Source organism: Ovis canadensis, chromosome 1, assembly GCF_042477335.2.
Source record: "Ovis canadensis isolate MfBH-ARS-UI-01 breed Bighorn chromosome 1, ARS-UI_OviCan_v2, whole genome shotgun sequence".
In the NCBI taxonomy this organism is placed as follows: Eukaryota; Metazoa; Chordata; class Mammalia; order Artiodactyla; family Bovidae; genus Ovis; species Ovis canadensis.
The window spans coordinates 210741162-210762378 of NC_091245.1; the positions used below are offsets into that span (position 1 = coordinate 210741162).

Sequence of the window (21217 nt, forward strand, 5' to 3'; positions counted from 1 at the left end):
ATAAACACATTTAGTATTTAAAGTAGCAAGTTAACAACATAGCAGTCCAAAAAAATATTTCTGGAATGGCTAATAATTTTTATTTAATTTTAAAAGCCTAATGTAAAAAGCATAGGCAATAAGTTTTACTAGTCAATAAAAAGCAATTCTACCAATCCACTGGTAATATACTAAACAGAGTTGGAAAGCATTTTACTGAAAGCAAAATATTTAGAGAAAATAGACATTTATACAAAATTATAAAATGCTTGTAATAAGAATAAGTGCATTTCAAGGAAAGCACAAACTTATTTTAATTTATAGAACCAGTTAAAGCCTTAAAAAATTTAAGTGGAATTGAAATATGCAAAAATGTATAAACATCCTACAAAAGATGGTTGTTCTTTTCCTGAGTATACTAAAGCTATGAAACGTAAGGTGACATAGAAGGTAGAGATTTGGGAACTTATCAAGGGCATTTCCTTTCTACACACTGCTTTCCTCCTTCTTCATATTCTTGTTTGGAAATCCACATCTGCTGAAAGGTGCCCTGTGAAAGGAAAGAAAAATTACATATATGTACCTTTCTATTGGGAACAAATTTTTTAAATATTTTCACAATTCTGAATCTTTTAAGAGCTCTTATACCTCTCCCCAAATAGTACTCTAATTATACCCTTCTTATTTCTGCCCTCCTCTAGGATACCCAAAGACACTATTTATACTGTCTTGAGGACTTAGAAAATGCTGGGAAAGGAATATGAAGGAAGAGTTTAGCTATGATGGCTTGGTTAACAGCAACAACAAACTGTTGGTAGGCTTGATCCTAGTACAGTATTTATGCAATGTTCTAGCATTTGATTAACGGTAACATTGAGAACTCAGACTAGGGTAAAGTTTGGCAAGTACACAAACGACAGTACACATGCACTATTCTAAATAAACAGAAGGTGAAAGGAGGAAAAGGACCGAAGGAGGAAGGATCCTGGACTACGTTACTACTAAGACGTGTAAGCAGGAGAAATCCGTTCCCTGTGACTACTCAAGTGGATTCGTACGTATGCAGTTTTGAACTAAGATCTATTAAGAGACTAGAAATAAAACATAGACCAGAAATACATAAATGGGCAGTTAAAAACATTTAATAGTTAATAGCTTTTAAAAATATTTAGCGTAAGTACTCATTTACTTTGGCTGCTCTGAGGTGAAGGGGAAATCTTCCAAATTTAGGATACAGGTTAAGTGCAAGAATTTCCTCCTGATTTCAAGGTAGGAAGCCAGTCCAAGCAACATGCAAACCTCAATACCATGACTTCACCATCTGCCCCAGGAACCAATTCCTGACTTCTACCTCAGCAACAGGCCAGGGAGCAACCAGTATCTAAGAAGAATGATTTAATTTTAAGTGGGCTGCAGAATAAGTCCTGACCAGTGCCAATGTGAGTACTGTTAGAAGAGGCATGGATAAGTTAACAGATTCCCACCCTGGAGAGGGAAACTGTAATCAGACTGACAATACCCATTAATAAGGCAATGAGGCATTTTTGTCATTTCAGAATAGGTAAGACTATTTCAGAATAGGTAAGCATAGGTCCTCTACAAATGTGATAGATATAAAAATGCAAAGATAAATGATACACAGGAATTAGTTTAGTCTTTTTACTAAATTTAGTATTTTAAGTGATACATTCAAGTTAAATAAGAATCTTAAACTATTTTGCAAAGTAGTTTATCTACTAACCAAAGAAGCTAGAATGGAGCCACCAATCCATGAACTAAACCTCCGTTCTACTGTCGTATTATTTGCAATCAGTTTCAATCGCATACTCTAAAAAGGAAGAATAAGTATTAGTGTCATCAAATAGAACAGGGCCTCAACTTAGGAAATTCAATTTTGATGACTGGCTCTGGTTCAAGCACTAATTATACATAATTATTTTGTAGTAGCTAGGTTAATAATAGGCATAGGTTGAACTACTGAAAAGGATTTTAAAGTACTTTGGCTTGTGTAATTTAATAAATTATGAGAGGGAAATGGTAACCCACTCCAGTGCTGTTGCCTGGAGAGTCCCATGGACGAAGGAGCCTGATAGGCTACAGTCCATGGGGTGGTAAGGAGTCAGACACGACTGAGCGACTTCACTCACTCACTCACCTATAAACTATAGAAAACTACATGCTAGAGAGTATAGTATTCAGAATTTCACCTTGAAACAGCAAATATGTATTTGAACACTTACTATATATCAAGTAGTGTGCTAACTACTTCATATATTATTTCATTTTATCAACACCAAGTGTAATTATTACCCCAACTAGCTACCCTTTCTGCAGTCGTCCTCAACTTTCTAATTTATTCTTTGGGCTTTCGTGCTGTCTTGGTTCACCCCCTCCTCCCATTCCTTCTTGCCCCCATCCAAACCAAAATGCAGATGTCAGACACAGGGAAGTTTATTCACACTGCTTTCTTTTCAGATTAGTGTTTCTGTTACGCTTGAACACCCTCTCGATAAACATGGTTTTATGGCTCAGCACTACCCCTATCTCACTTCCTGTATGGAGAGATCTCCTTACCTAGGAATTTGCTTCTGGGGATAGTTCTCAGATTGTTGATACTTACCAGTTACTCTATATATGAACATTCAGTTTGAGTCTGTGCATGCAGCAAGGGTGGAGTATGTAGAATGGGAAGGAGAGGTGCTGGGAGCAGAAGGGATGAACACGGGGTTTTGTAGGTGAGGAACTGGTCAAATCCTATTACAATGGATTTCATTAAATTTTAATTGCCTCCTAAAAGACAAAGATAGCATCTACCTGGTCTTGATCAGACCTTGGACAGCCCATGTCTATATTCATTATTCTGGGACTTTCTATGAAATCTAAAGTACTAAATCAAGGTATATTACCGATCAGTCTGTATCTCCAAAAATGTAAGATGTCAACCTAGTGCCTGTATCAGTACTTAAAGACTGTGGCATAAGTAAAACATTCAAATACACAGCTTCCATAGATTCTGTTAGGGCCCATCTAACCTCTAATAAATTTTTTTTAATGTAGTATTTATTGCAGAATACCTTACAGAAAACTACTTGATGGATGTTTAAAAATCTAAAAATGTCTGTTACTAATGGACCATGTACACCACCTTCTCTCTAAACCAGATTCTTCTATCCTTTTTGAAAGTTATCATAGTGTACCAAGAGATGTTTTTAATAAAGCATAAAAACTCTTCAGTCCTCTGCCAGATTTTTATCCTGTAAATTTGCTATGTAAGTGATATGACTGGTACCTATCTTTCTGGGTTGAACTGTATCTTCCAAAGAGGTATGTTGATAATCCCCAGTTCCTGTGAATGTGACCTAATTTAGAAACAGTCTCCGAGAAGAGGACAGACCCACAAGAGAGAATGCCATATGATGATGGAGATGGACACTGAAGTGCTATAACTGCAACCCAAGAAACGCCAAGGATTGTTGCCAAATCGTCAGATGACAGGAAGAGGGAAGGAAAAATTTTCTGCAGGTTTCAGAGAGCATGGCCCTGATAACATGTTGATTTCAGAATTCTAGCTTCCAGACTGAGAGGTAATAAATTTCTCTCGTTTTGAACCATCTACTTTGTTACAGCAGCCTTAGGTCATTATACATCATCAGATTCATTTTTCCAACCATACAGCACACACCACTTCTATACAGACTACAAGCCAACTACTTCAAAATGTCAGAATATACCCTCTTCCCTTCATATTTTTGCACATATTTCACCTAGATGTTCTTTCATAAACTGTCAACCAACGGAACTCATTCATTGAAACGACTCTTCAGGAGGATTTCCTCACACTCCAGAGTGCCTGGCTGAGGACATACTGAACCACTTAGCACATTACAGGTTTTCTTTTTTGCTGGTATAGTCCTCCTAGCTGACTAAGCCCTTGGTGGGAAGGGACTATATTTTCTATCCCTAGTGCCTAGCAGACTGTAGGCACTTAAGTATGGAATCAATGAATAAAATAAGATTCAAATAGTAATGGAGAGTAATGGGAGTAACTAATGTCATCTAGAAAAATTTTATTAATGAGTATTAATACTATACCAGGCACACACAAGATACCATCAATCTACTGAAAAACAAACTGTATCTACATAGATTTTCCACCAGTAGGAGGATATATATGACTGAAAAATACCACTGAAGAACACACACAACTTACTGGGGGTGTTTTCTGAGAGAGTTCTCTGTTCAACCTGTCGGTAAAGCTCTGTATTAGTGTGTTTCCTCCTGCCACTATCACGCTGCCATAGAGACCCTGGAATGAAACAAAAATAAATGAGCTCCAAATGTTTCCAACCATTTAAACACAACTACAGATAAAACTATGTGTTCCACTACAGTTTTTACTTTTTAAATTTTTTACTTCTATACAGACCAAGTTGTTTAATCCAGTGGTTCTCAATCCTGGCTGCACATTTGACTCATTTAGGGAGCATTTAAAACACTGGTGCTGGGGGCAATTAAATACAAATTTCTGGGGGTGGAGTCTAGGGAAAGTTTTGTGTTTGTTTGTTTAAAACTCTCCAGATGATTCGTGTATTAAAGTTTAAGAACCACTAATTTAAGGCAACTATTCTAAAATCCAATTGTAATTTTTTGGCAGATAGCAGCCAGTACTTAAGAAGTTTATTTCCTTATTACATCATCTCAGAGTTCTCATCTAGAAGCTATGGCATTTAAAATTGGACAGATTATGGTGGGCAATACATACTCTGACAATAGTCCTGGCCAAAATGACTGCTACATTTCTCTTCTGCAGAGATGACCTTTTTCAAAATCTATATGCTGAGGCTTCCTCCATCAAAAACAAATTCCCAGTAGTAAGGAGTATGTGTGCTAAGTTGCTTCAGGCGTGTCTGACTCTGCGATCCCAGAAACTGTAGCCCACCAGGCTCCTCTGTCCATGGGATTCTCCAGGCAAGAATAATGGAGTGGGTTGCTATGATCTCTTTCTGGCCCAGGGACTGAATGTCTCCTGCATTGGCAGGTGAGGTTCTTTACCACTAGCATCACCCGGGAACCCCAAATAAGGAGTATATTTTACCTCTAATTTGCATGTATGCATCAGAAAGTTAAATATCAGCCTGCCTTTTCAGTGGCTAAGTTCATATTTTTTAAATTTATTCCATATTTTAAAAAATGTATTCCAAATGTCTATATAACCTTAGCTATTAGCACTAAGCTCTAAGCAAATGAAGGAACTAAAAAACTGAGGTAACACACTGGCTACAAATTAAAATCTAGGGTTTAAATAAGATATGGTCTATCTAATAGCATGGTATAGAATATAGAGTTGTGTCCAACTCTTTGTGACCCCACAGACTACAGCCTCCCAGGCTCCTGTGTCCACGGGATTTCCTAGGCAAGAATACTGGAGTGGGTTGCCATTTCCTCCTCCAGGGGATCCTCCCAACTCAGGGACTGAACCTGGGTCTCCTGCATTGGTAGGCAGATTCTTTACCATCTGAGCCACCAGGGAAGAGGTACAGAATATGGAGTCAGTCCTTAAAACTTGGCAAGAAATAAACTGATGAAAAAATATAAAACCTTGGCAAAGTACAAAAAATACAAAGTTTACATCTAAACTCCATGTAAAAGTTACATAATTTAAACCACACCTTCCTAAAAAGTAAAACTGTACTATATACGTTAAAAACCACTAATATAGTTTGGTTTGTCACATTTTAGGAAATCTCTAGACCAGCACAGTCCAAAAGAATTTTCTGTGCTGATGAAAATGTTCTAGCTACATTTATAATGTGGCTAGTGCAACTGAAGAATTGAAGTGTAAATTTCTATTTATTTAGTTGAACTGCTATATGTGGCCAAAAGCTAACTACATTGGACACAACAGCTTTTGAGTTTTGCATTTTCCTTTTTCTAGTAGAACTTCATTTTTTTTCACATATTCTTTCATAAAATGGACTTCAGAGTCAGTGGCCAAAGTTGCCAACTTAAAAAAACTGATGGCCATTATAAATACCGGGGGCACTGGTTTGCCCTAAAACATACCCTGATGCCATAAACAAGAGTGGCACTTACTGGTCTGATATCAATATCACACATTCCAACACTTGTAGTGACAACATGACTGACGCCCAGCATTGTATTTCCTGATAACCCCTACAACAAAACAGAAAACAGCAGTCACACAGAAGACCTTCAAACCATAAAGCACATCCAAAATGTTTATAGTCTTATTTAGCTTTTGTAACTCCAAGAGATCTTTAAAGGAAAAAATGAGGCTGATTATGAAATAAACTTTTATACCTTTACATTGGAAGGGTCAAATAATCCTTCAGGAATCTTTAACCGTTCTGCTCCAAAATCACAGTTGTAGCCATTGGGGAATTCATAATGAACAGTTGGCATCTGTGCAGCTACTCTGAAAGTGTATCAGACAATATTAAACAAAGACAAACATCCTCTTCAGAATTATAAACTATTATAAACAATATTGAGGAAGCATCAGCTTGTAAGAAAGCAGAGTGGTAAAATCTTATTTTCTTTCAAAATGTTATTCAGTATTTAACTTTTTATCTTTAGACCGGTTAAGCATATTCTACACATTTTTAACTAAACAAATCAATTTCTCTCATTTATGAAATATACTGTTTTTTAAAAAAGTTGAAGCATAGTTGATTTATAATGTTGTGTTAGTCTCTGGTATATAGTAAATTGATTCAGTTATATATATATATATGAAGTATACAGTTTAAGTTTTAAGTCTTGTACAAAAAAAACAAGAAAACATACTGTTCATCGTAAGTTGAATCTGATACTTGAAGTACTGAGGCTTGAAAATCCTGGATAACACACTATGAATTAAAAAAAAAAAGGTTAAGAAACAAGATTATTGAGATTTGTCTTTGTAATCTATAGTTTCATAACATTATTTTCAAAATATTGTTCTTTTTTTCATTCCCTTTCCCATCCAAAACATTTTTCTTAATGAAACTGGACCACATTCCTGGATGGCTAACTCATTTCAAGGGTATAAATCTTCCCAGCCAAGGACTCTGAGCATCAAGAAACCTAATTCTAAACACTTGTATTACAAACTAAATTATATAACATTTAAATTACAACTGTTATGGAAAAAAATGATGAGATAAAAATAAAGGGAAACCCTTGTATCACAGTTCTACATAATAAAACTTTTTTTTACTTAAAAAAAATTTTTATTGGAATATAGTTGATTCACTATTTTTCCCTTTAAAATAAGCTTAAAAGCAAGACTTCATTAACTGAATATACATACATAAAATGCATATACATTGTATCTTATGGAACTTTTAATGACTGACATAGTATAAAAGTTACAAAACATGCAGTGAAATACATAGGACCTCTGAGCTACTAAGGAAAAATCTTCTAAGGTCTAGGTACAATTATTAATCATCTTCACAATTTTTCCTTGTATCGAATACCCACAAAAAATCTTTATCTTTGGGTGTAAAAAACTTGTCAAATATGTTATATCACTGCCATATTAGGCATCCCTGATGGCTCGGCGATAAAGAATCTATCTGCCAATGGAGAAGACGCAGGTTCGATCCCTGATCTGGGAAGTTCTCACATGCATCAAAGCGGCTAAACCCGTGCAACTATCAAGCCTGTGCTCTAGAACCTTCAAGCCGCAACTACTGAAGCCACCATGCCCTAGAGCCCGTGTTCCACAACAGGACAGGCCACTTCAATGAGAAGCCCACACATCACAATCAAGAGAGCCCCTGCTCGCCACAACTTTGTGCAGCAGCAGAGACCCAGCACAGCCATAAATAAATATTAAAAAAAAAAAAAAAGAATGCATATTGTGGTGTGAGAGGTTGTTTTACTAACCTCTCCCCCGTCACTAAGTCATTCATGGTCAGAGATGGATTTTCAGTAAAGAAAACCTTTCCCTGGCTGCTTGCTATAAACAATAATACCTTTTTTTATACAGCTGACTCAAGTTTAGGAAAGAAAATGTTAATGGAACCATACTAGTTTGTTTTTACCCCAAAGCTCCTTTCAGGTCTCACCATAGTAGTTCAAGTGAATATAGAGTAGTTTGTTGTTATCTGACAAGCATGAAAAGCATACCCTTCCCCCAGCCCCTGCCAAAAGCTATTAATTTTGTTTGCAAATATCTATATAAGTTTGAAAATATAAAATGTTCATACTCTGTTCAAAGACTTACCGCCTATATAATGCTTTTGTGAAGAGAACAGGATTACTTACGTTACACATGTAATTGTGCCAAGACCTGGTAACCTGGGGCAGCTTCTCTTTTCTTTTCCAGTTTGCTGGAGACCCTTCACGAACAGCTTCCTAAGTGCCAAGAACAAGTGCTAGGTTAAGAGTTCACAACATGGGGGTGTGGAGTTGAAGGTAAGCCCCAGAAATAAAACTCAATCACCACTTACTTTTGATGCAATCATATATGGAGGAATCAGTTCTATATTCATTTCTTGGAAGAGTTCCCTGCACTGCATAGTGATAAAGTCTCCAGCAAGAGGGGACTTCACAATGCCTATGGAACAGATTACACAAGACGCAGTAAGAAAGCATTCCATCCAAGCTCCTTGGGATGAATTTCCTGTGTTTTGACACGATTATTTTTTTTCAAGGAGAATTAATGGAACTATCCTCCAAGCATGAATGAAGCCATGCCTCAGTTTTAAATATACACTATATACTACAGATTTTTTTTTTTTAAAACATGACTTGGAAATGACTTTGATAGCCCAAGTCATTGCTTTATTTCATGATCTGTGTCCTCAGTGAACCCTGGTTAAAAACTTACCTTGCTGAAGAACATAGCCATCATGAACAGGAATTGCAGTGGTGTGAGTGGCTCCACTGTCCAAAATAAGCCCGGTAGAACGACCATTAGCAAATCTAGTTGAAAGCATTAAGGAAAAGAAAGTATCAAGGTTCCTATAATAATGTTTATTTAAGGGAAGGTTTTTATTAAGGCATTTTTAAAACTTGCATCATGGCTTAAAAATGTGTTAAAGTAAACACAGGGATCAAAGTTGATATCAAATAATAACTGGTTTTAAAAAAAAAATGACAACAGGCAGGACTTTCAGAATGGTGGTATGAGAAAGTCGGAGAAACCTTTATCCCAGAGAGAGACATCTGTTAAGCTGGTCAAAATTAGCACAATTATTCAAAGCCTCTGGCACAGATCAAAAGGGCTTCCAACAAATTGAGAAGCATTTAACAAAATCTACAGAAACTTGGTAAGAACAGTGGGAGGCTGTGCCATCTGAGCTAAAGACTAAAACCATTCTCACATAGGATTAAAGAGCCATTTCAGTTTGGCAGCTGAGTGGCAGTTATCATCTCTCCCAGCTCAATACGAAGAGCTATTCCAGGTAGATTCAACAGCCAGTGATTATCAGCAGACAGAATTTATCCCATTTTTCACAGTTCTGTGCTGCAGAAGGCCTACATGACATGAACATCACAAACTGACATTTAGGAGTACAGCCATTCACTGGGTCATCCAACAATTACTGAGCATCTATCGTGTGCCTAGTGACGAGTCTGGTGCTCAATAAAGAAGGGAAGCAGTCTCTTACTAGCATTCCTTAAGCACAGAAGACACAAAGAGGTGAACCAAAGCTGTCTCTGCCCTGAAGGATATCCTGTTTAGTAAAGAGGAGATCAATAAACTATACAAAGAACAGTTCAGGATGCCCTGGGAGAGTATAAAGGAGTATAACCCATCCTTAGGAAACTCAAGTGAAAGCTGAGGACGGGGGCATGGCAAAGAGCTGAAACATGTGGGAAGGCTAGGAGGCAAGAGAGCACGGGAAGAGGTCTGGGAAGTGCAGAGTTCAGCAGAGCCTGAAATAAGAAAGGCAAGACTGTGGGAAATGATTATGGCTTAAATCAGCAGGTTGGCAATTAACAAAGATGATTAGAGCTGCAGTGTGAAGAATGGGCAAGAGGAAGGGCTACACCTAATAAAATGGCAGTGCACAGAGAAATAAATGGATTTGTGGGTTTGGACTGGAGTCGGGGAAGGCTGGATAATACACAGGGCTTGATTACTACTTAATCTGAAGGGTTAATGAGAAAGATTTCTGGTCTAGACAACTGGGAGTAAGATAAGACACAAAGAAGGAATAAATTTGATGGGAGAGAAGAGGAATTCAATTTTGGATATATTGAGTTTAAAGTGCTTAAACAAATGACTAATAGAAAAAGTTCTAGTAGGCAGCTGGACATGGGCCTGGAGCTCACAAGAAAGATCTGGGATACAGATATGATTTGGAATTGGTCAGTGTCTAACTGGTATCTGAAGTCAAGGCAACAGATAGTTAAATCAGAAAGAACATGTCAAGAGAGATGAAAGACTAAGAGCAGAAAACCAAGGCATGGGCAGGAATGAACAGAGAAAAGAGATCTGAGAATAAATGGCCAGAAAGGGAGGTTAATAATTTATCTTTGCTATTATTGCTACTTCATTGATCTCTGATGGACTATATACATAAACACTAATTTTGTCTCTATTAGTACAAAGTGATACAGTAACACCAGACTAAAAGCATATATAAGCCCTCCTATAAATGACAATTCTAAAATCTGGACAAATTATTTTCAGTGACCATTTCAAAACACTGGAAAGTATTTAAAAGTAGTCAAAATTCAGCCAAAACTAATTCTCATGAAACTGCAACTTGAAGGAGTAAGAACTGCAAGTCTGCACCCTCCTCTCCTGAGAGTGCTTCCCAGCTTCCAGGCTACAGCTCAAGAAAGCACTGTAAGAACTGCAGCCTTACCACCTAAGTCTACACAGAGAGATCGGGGCTGGAAGAAAAGCTGGACATTAAAGGTAGAAACTCTGGAAGCAAGAGAACCACAGAATGGGCAAAACACAAAACCTGAGTATAAAATCTACCCGAATGTTTAGTTGACAACTGAGCTATTCAAGTGCAGGACTTCAGGGGAACCAATAAAATGCAGAGAGAACAGGAGAATAATGCATTCTTGAAAAATGAGGGGCACCAATGATTTTGCTAACTTTGTAACTAAATGAATTTTCCATAAGTATGCAGCTCAGCCAGCAAACAGCTAGCTGAAGCCTGCCTCTCAAACTGCGGTGTCAGAAGGGCAGAGCCTAAGACTGGCAGATGAGAAGCCAGCTATCAGTTAAGTCAGATAAAACAAACATTAATCTTTTCACTAATGTTTTTGTTTTGGAAAACAGTTATCTTTTTCATAAAACTGTTACTTGTGTTGACATTAATGTATCTATCCTTTTTTTTTTAAACTAATAAGAAAATGTTAAAAGAAGTCTTAGTTTTAAGTTCTTAAAACAGTAATATTGATAGCTATAACCTATAAAACAAAAGCTCTGTGGCTTCTTGCACTTTTCCAGTGTCTTGTTTTTTTAATAATTTCATTTATGTATTTATTTTTCGTTGAGCTGGGTCGTTGTTGCTGTGCTCAGGCTTTCTCTAGTTGTGGTGAGCGGGGGCCATTCTTCATTGTGGTGTGCAGGCTTCTAATTGCGGTGGCTTCTCTTGTTGTGGACCATGGGCTGTAGGGCGCACAGGTTTCAGCAGTCACAGCATATGGGCTCAGTGGTTGTGGCACACAGGCTTAATTGCTCTGTGGCATGTAGGATCTTTCCGGACTGGAGATCAAACCTGTGTCCCCTGCAATGGCAGGCAGATTCTCCACCACTGGACCACCGGGGAAGTCCCCCAGTAATTTTTAAAGTGTAAAAGAATCCCCAAACCATGCTTGAGAAGTCAAAACCATCTTTAGAATAATACTAAAATGTTATTTGCCCTTTTCACTGTCATTCTCTCACGAATGTACAAGAGAGTTTTCCAGAGGCTATGTCATATATGATACACAGCAGACTGAATGCAAAGGCTAGACATGAAAATCCAACTTCTGCTATTAAGTCCAACGTTAAAGAGGTTTGAAAAATTGCAAAACGAAGCCACTCTTGTCTGGGATTTATTTCAAAACCATGGAGGAGGGAGTGGATATGGTTATATAGCTAATACAACTTAGCTTTGTGTTGAAAATGATTTAACCTGGGTGATGGGCACATGGCAGTTCAATATAATGTTCTATCTTCTTTTATATAAGAAATTTTCTATAATAAAAAGTTAAAAAATAAAACAATGCCAATTCCATTTACATACTCCTTGCAAGGAAGCAGCCAAACAGATCTTATGTTCAAATTCATAACTGCCATTTTCAAGCTGTAGACTGGGACCAGTTTGCTTATTTTGATTCCAACTCCTGACAGGGTTATTATGAAAATTAAATGAGATAATGCACACAGAGAGTTTGCTAGTGCTCTCTATCCTCTACTCAAAACCTGCAATGGTTCTCTCAAGTCTAAAGTTCACATTTTTAAAATACAACATGCAAGGCTTCCACAGTCTGACCTAAACCTATTTTTACAACTCTCACTAAAGCTGAATATAAATCTTCAACTCTAAACTCACTGTGAGGAATGCTTACCCTTTCCACCTCCACACTTTTGCTAAAGTCATCTCCAAGACACAGCACGACAGACAAATGTTAGATTACAGCTACCACAGTGATTCTCACACATGTAAAATTCACTTGAATATTATAGCAATCCAGGGAGGTACACAGGATAAATGTGTAAAAGGTGAGGCTGATTTTAAGTACCTAAATCAAGATCAGTTTATCAGCACTGTTACTTGAACTCTAAATATAGGACTCCTTTCCCTTCACCTTGCAACTAAATTCCCTCACTTTTTTTGGGGGGAAGGGGGTGGCGGGCGCACTACATGGCGTGCGGGATGTTAGTTCCCCAATCAAGGATTGAACTCATGTCCCCTGCACTGGAAGTGCGAAGTCTTTAACCACTGACTGCCAGGGAAGTCTCAAAATTCTCTTTTCTTTACAAGGTTTGTCAGGCTTCAATCTTCCTCCACTGAACTATAATTGCTATTTGAAAATTTCAGATGAATCATGTACTTCTTTATGACTTTTGCCAGTGCTATTTTGAAGTACTATTTAAATGTTATTTAGTTTTCAACAAGAATATTACATTATTCTTTGAGGTCAGGACATAGTATTTCTTTGTCTGTTCCTTAATATGCTCATAAAAAGTATTTGGTGATTAAATCTTAAATGAATTTATAGACAATTTCCACTTTTCTCAGGCATTGGAGAGGAGGAAGGAAATGACACTCTTTGAACTCATCTAGGCCTTCTCTTCACATTCCCCTTCTAAAAACACAATTTTTAAAAAACTTTGTTAAACTAATGAGCAGAATTTGAGTGTTTATTTCCCATCTCCCTCTCACACTTTCATGCACATCAGTTCCAGTAAGAAATACTGAAAGAAAGGTATCCAAAAAGCAATGGGGAAAACTCCCTCAACTTCTGACAAGCAAGAACTGACTCCTGTCTTCCTGCTGAGCACATCACCTTTAGCAGAACCACAGTCACTCATGAAGAGAAGCTGAGTATTACTCTTTCAAGGATACGCTGTCAAAACGGCAGTTTTGCAAAGGAAGAATGCAGGAATGTTGTAGTGTTCAAACATCAGCTCTGTCAGTTTCTCTCTCTTTGCTCTGGTATTCCACTTGAGAGTAGGGAAAAAGAAATGCAAATTACTTATTGTTTAAAAACTAAAATGCTGATTTATCTCAAAATTCATTTCGGTACTGTATTAACAAAAATGTAAAACATTAAGTTACCATGGAAAATCTTCATAATATCTTTACAACATTTATCTCTATGTATTTGTAATAAATTTAATAAAGTTTATTATCTGAAAAGTAAAATTGCTGCTATGAATTCTAGAAACTACAGACTTTTCAAAGTATAGAGTAAACAGGATTCTTATAAACATGAAGTATTAAATCTTAAGAATGAATCTAGTCACTCCTAAGATTGAGTAAAAAAGCAGATATACACTGCCCTTGAGGGATAAGGGACAATTCATGAACCAAAATGGGAAGCAGTCAAAGGAAATTAGATATTAAATTCCTGGAAAAAAATAGATAAATAACCACCAGAACCCACTAGGGTGCTTTACTGTTGTTCTTTGAGTATTTTTATTATTGAAATAATAAAAGCTGTAAGAGTATTTAAAAAAGAATCCCCCTTTCCCTCATTTTCAAAATATGAATTTCTATATCTCTTTAAAGAAAAAGAGTAAAATGAGTAAAAAGACAACCTAGAAAACTTGAAAAAGTTTGTCTTACTGGTGCTTCTGACATGAGAACAGGATGCAGGCTGGCTTCTGATTTGACATGCATTTTGTAGGTATGATCCAAAATAGCCTGGAAACTATCCCAATCTTCAACTAGAATATAAGATAAATACCTTGAAAACAATACTTAGTTGGAGATGAATACAGCATCTTCTGAGAGACTGTTTCTAATGGTTTAGCACTGATACTTTAATATACAGAACTGACTTATTTTACAGCTCTACCTCATAAAACAGTACTTCATATAGACATTAGCTTTGTCTTCTAGATATGGCTCCTCCAGCCCCAACAGTACCATAACCCCTAGACCTGACCCAGATAAAATTAAGGTATCTAACACACCTAAAATACCAAATAAACAGTATTCGGTTAAGTACTAACTATAAAGCCCAAAACACAATTCAAATTGTAAGAGGAAACAGAATTGCATGATTTGGAGCTAACAGCAACAATCTGTATGAAAAAAAGACATAAAAACATTATAAAAAATTTAAAGAAGAATATGTTTTCAATTTGCTTTCCATTAAAACATTACACTGACTGCTTGCGTAAGTCACTAACGAACGTCCAACAGGTAAGCCCAGTGGATCCTTTGCGTCTGCAATCTCACCTAACCTCTCTAAATTACTGACACCATTGATTCAAGAGTTCACAAACTTCTTCTGCCACAGACCAACAAAGACTGGCATCATCTGTACACCATGTTAGTATTGTTATAGGCCTATCAGGATGGGTTTAACTCACTGCTCTGTTTTCTGGGGGCTGCTAGGCCTTCGTTACTCCCCAGGGGCTGCTCTCTAGTTGCAGTGCTCAGGCTTCTCACTGTCGTGGTTTCTCCGGCTGCAGAGCGCACGCTCCAGGGTGCATGGGCTCCAGCAGCTGCTTCACGTGAGCTTAGTTGCCCTCCAGCCTGTGCCATCTTCCTGGACCAGGGATTGAACCCACGTCCCCTGCATTGGCAGGCGGACCAGTGAAAGTCCAGAATGGGATATTTTGGTCAAGGCACTTCCTCTATAGCTTTAACTTCTCTTTCCCCTTCTTAGCATAAATCTCAATGCCACAGTTAAGAACAATGAGACTCACTGGACTTTTTACTTCTCGAATTTTTTCTTTTCTTGGTTTTCTCCTGAATTTTCTCCTACTTCTCTAACTGTTCATCTCATTCCCCTTCATAGGCACCTCTACTGGTTAAATACGGAGTAACTTTCCATAAGGTATCTCACCCTCAATCCTGTTTTCACCTCCCAAACTCTTTCTGGGTGGAAAAAAAAAAAAAAATCAATTCCATGTCTTAAAATCACTCTTACTTGCTTATTAAACCAGCATCTATACTCAAACACTTTGAACTAATAAACTCTTGCTATGCAGAAAGAGTTAACTCAGCAAACCTGAGAAAGGCCTGCTTGCAAGGCTGACCCTTGGCTGGCATCTGGGAACTTGTCTGGTAAACAGTTTCCTACATTGATATAAAACTTTCCCCAAATAAGAGTAGTTCACTGTGCCTAAACCATTTATACAAACAGTGTGGTTTAAACTGGGAGTCTGGGGTTTTGGAACATGTTGGGCACAAGGTACCTACATGACCAGTCACCAATAAAAACCATGGGTACTGAGTCCTTTTTTTTCTGAATCCAAAATATAGTTATTTATTCCAAGTATCAGGATAATATAAGAAATAAAATATTTGTAACAAAAAATATTCTTCCAGTTCTTTAGCAGTTCTATAGAGATATAATTTTCCATAACATGAATTTTATGTGTACAATGAAGAGATTTTCTTCTGTAAAGCTACACAGTTGTGTCTCTTATTACAACATAATTTTAGAATAGTTCCATCACCTCAAAAAGAAACTGTATGCCCTTTAACAGTCACTTCTCATAATATCCACAGCCCCAAGCAACTGCTACTTTACTTTCTGTCTGTATAAATTAGCTTTTCCTGGTCATTCCATATTAGAGTAAGTGATTCCACATTATGTGGAATTTTGCATCTGATTTCCTCCATTTGGCATAAGGCTTTTGGGGTTCATCAAAACCCAACTGATATTTTGACTTGTATCAGTTATTTTGTTTCTTTTATTGTCAAACAGTATTAATACTTCCTTTTATGGATATAGCACACTGTGTGTACCCATTCATCCAATGACGCACCTTTGGACTATATCCACTTTTCAGTTAATATGGACAATGCTGCTATGAACGTTTGCATTTAAGTATTTGTGTGGACATAGGTTTCAGTTCTCTTGTACTGATACCTAGGAGTGGAACTGTTTGGATTATAAGGTGAATTTATATTTAACCTATTAAGAAACTGTCAAACTATTTTTCAAAGCTGCTGTACTATTTTATGTTCTCTCCCAGAAATAGATATGGAGATTTCAGTTTCTCTATATCCTCATCACACTTGCTATTGTCTGTCTTTATAAAACAGCTATCCTGTGAGTGTGAAGCAGGGTGCTGAGTCTTTAATGTGCTCCCCTAGTAGACCATGGATTTCCCAGGTGGCTCAGTCATAAAGAAACCATCTGCCAATGCAGGAGACTCAGGAGATGCAGGTTCGATGCCTGGGTCAGGAAGAGCCTCTGGAAAAGGAAATGGTAACCCACTCCAGTATTCTTGCCTGGGAAATCCCATGGACAAAGGAGCCTGGGAGGCTACAGTCCATGGGGTCACAAAGAGTTGGATAAAACTGAGCACGCATAACAGACTACACACACATGTTCCTCGTTGCCGGAAGGTTTAAGCATATCCTTTATGACTACACTGTAAGCTCCTGGAAGCTTGTGCTGGTTTCCTTTGGACTTCACTGCATGCCCTTTTCTTTCTTTTGTCAGCTCTGCTTTGTATCCTTTCGGCATAATAAACCTTAGCTATGGTACCATTACATGCTGAATCTCGTGAATCCTTTTAGTAAATAACTGGACCTAAGAGTGACAGTGGACATTTGCTTTTTAAGACCATAAATCTTGCTCCTTCCCTAGTGCATGGTACCCCTTATTCAGTGACTCCAAAAATCTAGGAAACTTTTTTTCAAACTTTTGAAAGTTTAAATTCTTAGCACCATTTGTCCTGGATATCTCAGACAGCCACCTCAGGATCTCTGCCATCAGTGTTAAAATTTAAAACCTCTTCATTTCTCATTTGGACTCACCTCCCTAATTGATCTTCCTGTTTCTAGTATCTCCCTCTAATCATGCCTATGTATTACTGTTAAAATAATCTTTCCATTTGGCATATATGAGCGTTTCACATCTCTGTTTAAAAATTCCTTTGAGGTAACATTTCAGTTAACTGCTTAATATACTGGCATTCCAAGCCCTTTTATGATTGCTCTCTGCCTGCCTTTCCTGAAACCGGCCCTAATGCACCTACTATTACAGCCATACTTAACTGACGACATTCCTAAACATGTAAGTTTCTCCCACAACGCCACTCCTCACACATGCTGGCTGCTCTGCTTCACCCAGCCTTGTCAGTCAGGCTAGTTCTTATCCAGTGATCAAGATTCAGCACAGTTAGCTCCTTTGTGAAACCATCTCTGACCCCCCCAGAGCCAAACATCTCTCCTCTGTAACCCCACTGCTTGTCAAACACAGTTATATTTATATACACAAATCTAGCTTCTATACCTATAAGTTTGTTAGGAAAATAAACATGTTTTACGCATCTTTGTATTCTCAGTGCCTGGAACATCAGTTCATGGAATAAGAACAAGAAGATAGCTGATGTTCAACTTATAAGCAGCCACTGCTTTGTATCTGAAATATACTATACATACTCTACATTTATAATCAAATCCATAGGAAAAAACATCATACCCATCCCATTTTTCAGTGGGGAGATGGCCTCTGTGTTCTCCCTCGGAACTCGCAGGGCATTCGTGTCTATGTAATAGGTGGGACCGCCTTGTTTGCCCTTATCACCATCGATTTCCATCAGTGTACTTCCATCATCTCTTTCTACCACCATACCAATAGCTGTAGGGAAATCCACCTGGAAGAGTCAAAAACATGATTTACAAGTTTGATATGCTTTTATCAAGGAGTCATTTCCCACCAACTAATATCTTTTACCATATTTGAGTTAGACTTTCTGAGTGAATTTAACTCTGCATGAATGGCTCCTGTATATCCAATTAACTCTAACATTACACTGACCTTGGGACAGTCTTCACCAGCATAACCAGCTCTCACAGTATAGGATCCAATGTCAAAAACAAGGGCTCCAACTTCATCTGAAAAGATGAAAAGATAACCAACATTAACAACTTACAAGTACCATATGAAAATTAAAGAGTACTTAATGTGCTTATATTCATGTTACTACTACTTTGAACTAGTTTTAAATATGCTTTAAAGACTTATTTAATTAAAATATAGCAAGTCAAATATAGTATATTAGTAGAGGTTCAATCAGCAAAGAGACGATACGCTAAAATTAGGTAATTTAAGGAGAGTTTTTCTCCAAGCCAGGCAGCAATATGTGAACCGTGAAATTCCAGATGGTCAAGCTGGTTTTAGAAAAGGCAGAGGAACCAGAGATCAAATTGTCAACATCCGCTGGATCATGGAAAAAGCAAGAGAGTTCCAGTAAAACATCTATTTCTGCTTTATTGACTATGCCAAAGCCTTTGACTGTGTGGATCACAATAAACTGTGGAAAATTCTTCAAGAGATGGGAATACCAGACCACCTGACCTGCCTCCTGAGAAACCTATATGCAGGTCAGGAAGCAACAGTTAGAACTGGACATGGAACAACAGACTGGTTCCAAATAGGAAAAGGAGTACGTCAAGGCTATATATTGTCACCTTGCTTATTTAACTTACATGCAAAGTAGATGATGAGAAACGCTAGGCTGGAAGAAGCACAAGCTGGAATCAAGATTGCCAGAAGAAATATCAATTATCTCAGACATGCAGATGACACCACCATTATGGCAGAAAGTGAAGAGGAACCAAAAAGCCTCTTGATGAAAGAGAAAGAGGAGAGCGAAAAAGTTGGCTTAAAGCTCAACATTCAGAAAACTAAGATCTGGTCCCATCACTTCATGGGAAATAGTTGGGGAAACAGTGTCAGACTTTATTTTGGGGGGCTCCAAAATCACTGCAGATGGTGACTGCAGCCATGAAATTAAAAGACGCTTACTCCTTGGAAGGAAAGTTATGACCAACCTAGATAGCATATTGAAAAGCAGAGACATTACTTTGCCAACAAAGGTCCGTCTAGTCAAGGCGATGGTTTTTCAAGTGGTCATGTATGGATGTGAGAGTTGAACTGTGAAGAAAGCTGAGTGCTGAAGAATTGATGCTTTTGAACTGTGGTGCTGGAGAAGACTCTTGAGAGTCCCTTGGACTGCAGGGAGATCCAACCAGTCCATTCTAAAGGAGATCAGTCCTGAGTGTTCTTTGGAAGGACTGATGCTGAAGCTGAAACTCCAATACTTTGGCCACCTCATGCGAAGAGTTGACTCATTGGAAAAGACTGATGCTGGGAGGGATTGGGGGCAGGAGGAAAAGGGGACGACAGAGGACAAGATGGCTAGATGGCATCACTGACTCGATAGACCTGAGTTTGAATGAACTCCGGGAGATGGTGATGGACAGGGAGGCCTGGCATACTGTGATTCATGGGGTAGCAAAGAGTCGGACACGACTGAGCAAGTCAACTGAACTGAATTGAAGAGTTTACTTATTAAAGGGTCTACTTACAACAGTACAGGAAAACCATAAAGGACAGTATGATATCCTAGGATGAGTGATAACAGAAATCTGTTGCCACACTGAGAACTGAAGAAACATGAGGGAGGAACTATTACTAGAACCTGGAGAGACTTGTGTCGGGAGGGTACCTGACAGGAGCTGCGATCTTCAGTTGAGGATGGAGTCAGCCTAACACATCTGCCAACCTCTCCCCACTGGCTAGGGTGATCATATCATTTCTCATCCAAATGGAGCTACTTCTAAACGTGGTAAGAGCCCCTATTAATAATCACACCAGGACAAGCGGCACAAAGCAGGAAGCTCCGTTACCCTGTGTGTACTTAGCCGCTCAGTCGTGTCCGCCTCTGTGCGACCCCATGGACTGTAGCCCACCAGGCCTCTCTGAACCACGGGCCAAACCAAAGGTTGACAGTGCACAGATGCAGTCTACCAGGGTCAACCTTTAAGCAACAGAGCGGGCGGACACAGGAGTAGAGTGGATCTGGCAGGGCCAAGGAGGGAGATCCGGTACACTGAGGCACATCATTTTCTTCATACATTAAACAACAACATATTTCATGGAGTTTGGGAAGAAATTTAGCAAAACCCCAAGAAAAATAAGGAACCAGAGGTAAGGTATAACGTTATAAGGTATAACGTGGGCCAGGTAAAAATCATTAAAATGAAGGTACCAAAGTTTATACATTTCACAGAAATGTGTAGGAGATAAAAGCTTAATGCTGAGAGAGAAAGCTGTCTTTTTTTCATGTTCAAATTCAGAGAAAAGCCTTTAATCATACTTTAAAAATGTGTGTGCATACATGCGTGCTCAGTTGCTTCAGTCACGTTTGATTCTCTGCAACCCTACGGATTGGAACCCGTCAGGCTCCCCTGTCCATGGGCTTCTCCAGGCCAGAATACAGGAGTAGGCTGCCATTTCCTTCTCCAGGGGATCTTCCCCACCCAGGGAGCCAACCTGAATCTCCTACACTGCAGGCGGGTTCTATACCACTGAGCCACCAGAGAAGCGCCACACTTTAAACACTTCACCCAAAACGGCACACTTCCTAAAAGAAGGCACTTGGGTTTTCTAGGCATTGATTTTTGAAAGAAGGAATTTTCACTGAATTATTAAAAAAAATATTGCTTAGCTCGATTAAACTGACAAGATCAAGTCTGGTAAGACCAAGTACTGTCAAAGAAGTAGAAAAAGAGGAGCTCTTACATATTTGCCAGCAAAAGTTGTAAACTGATACAAACACTCTGGGGAA

General features: G+C 38.3%; 1 protein-coding gene across 2 annotated transcripts in view; it reads right to left on the minus strand.

The window, feature by feature from the left end:
• Positions 1-57: 57 nt before the first annotated feature.
• The window catches only part of ACTL6A (actin like 6A), a 29723-nt gene continuing 8563 nt past the window's right edge, over positions 58-21217 (minus strand). For both annotated transcript variants that reach the window (XM_069579643.1, XM_069579654.1), the window contains 13 exons: positions 18403-18479; positions 18064-18238; positions 14238-14338; positions 13515-13612; positions 8819-8913; positions 8439-8545; positions 8254-8343; positions 6787-6848; positions 6301-6415; positions 6073-6153; positions 4190-4285; positions 1721-1807; positions 58-529 (listed from right to left, as the gene is read on the minus strand). In XM_069579643.1, coding sequence (XP_069435744.1) covers positions 449-529; positions 1721-1807; positions 4190-4285; positions 6073-6153; positions 6301-6415; positions 6787-6848; positions 8254-8343; positions 8439-8545; positions 8819-8913; positions 13515-13612; positions 14238-14338; positions 18064-18238; positions 18403-18479 — 1265 coding nt within the window. In that variant the 3' untranslated portion in view covers positions 58-448. The remainder of the gene's footprint in view (positions 530-1720; positions 1808-4189; positions 4286-6072; positions 6154-6300; positions 6416-6786; positions 6849-8253; positions 8344-8438; positions 8546-8818; positions 8914-13514; positions 13613-14237; positions 14339-18063; positions 18239-18402; positions 18480-21217) is intronic.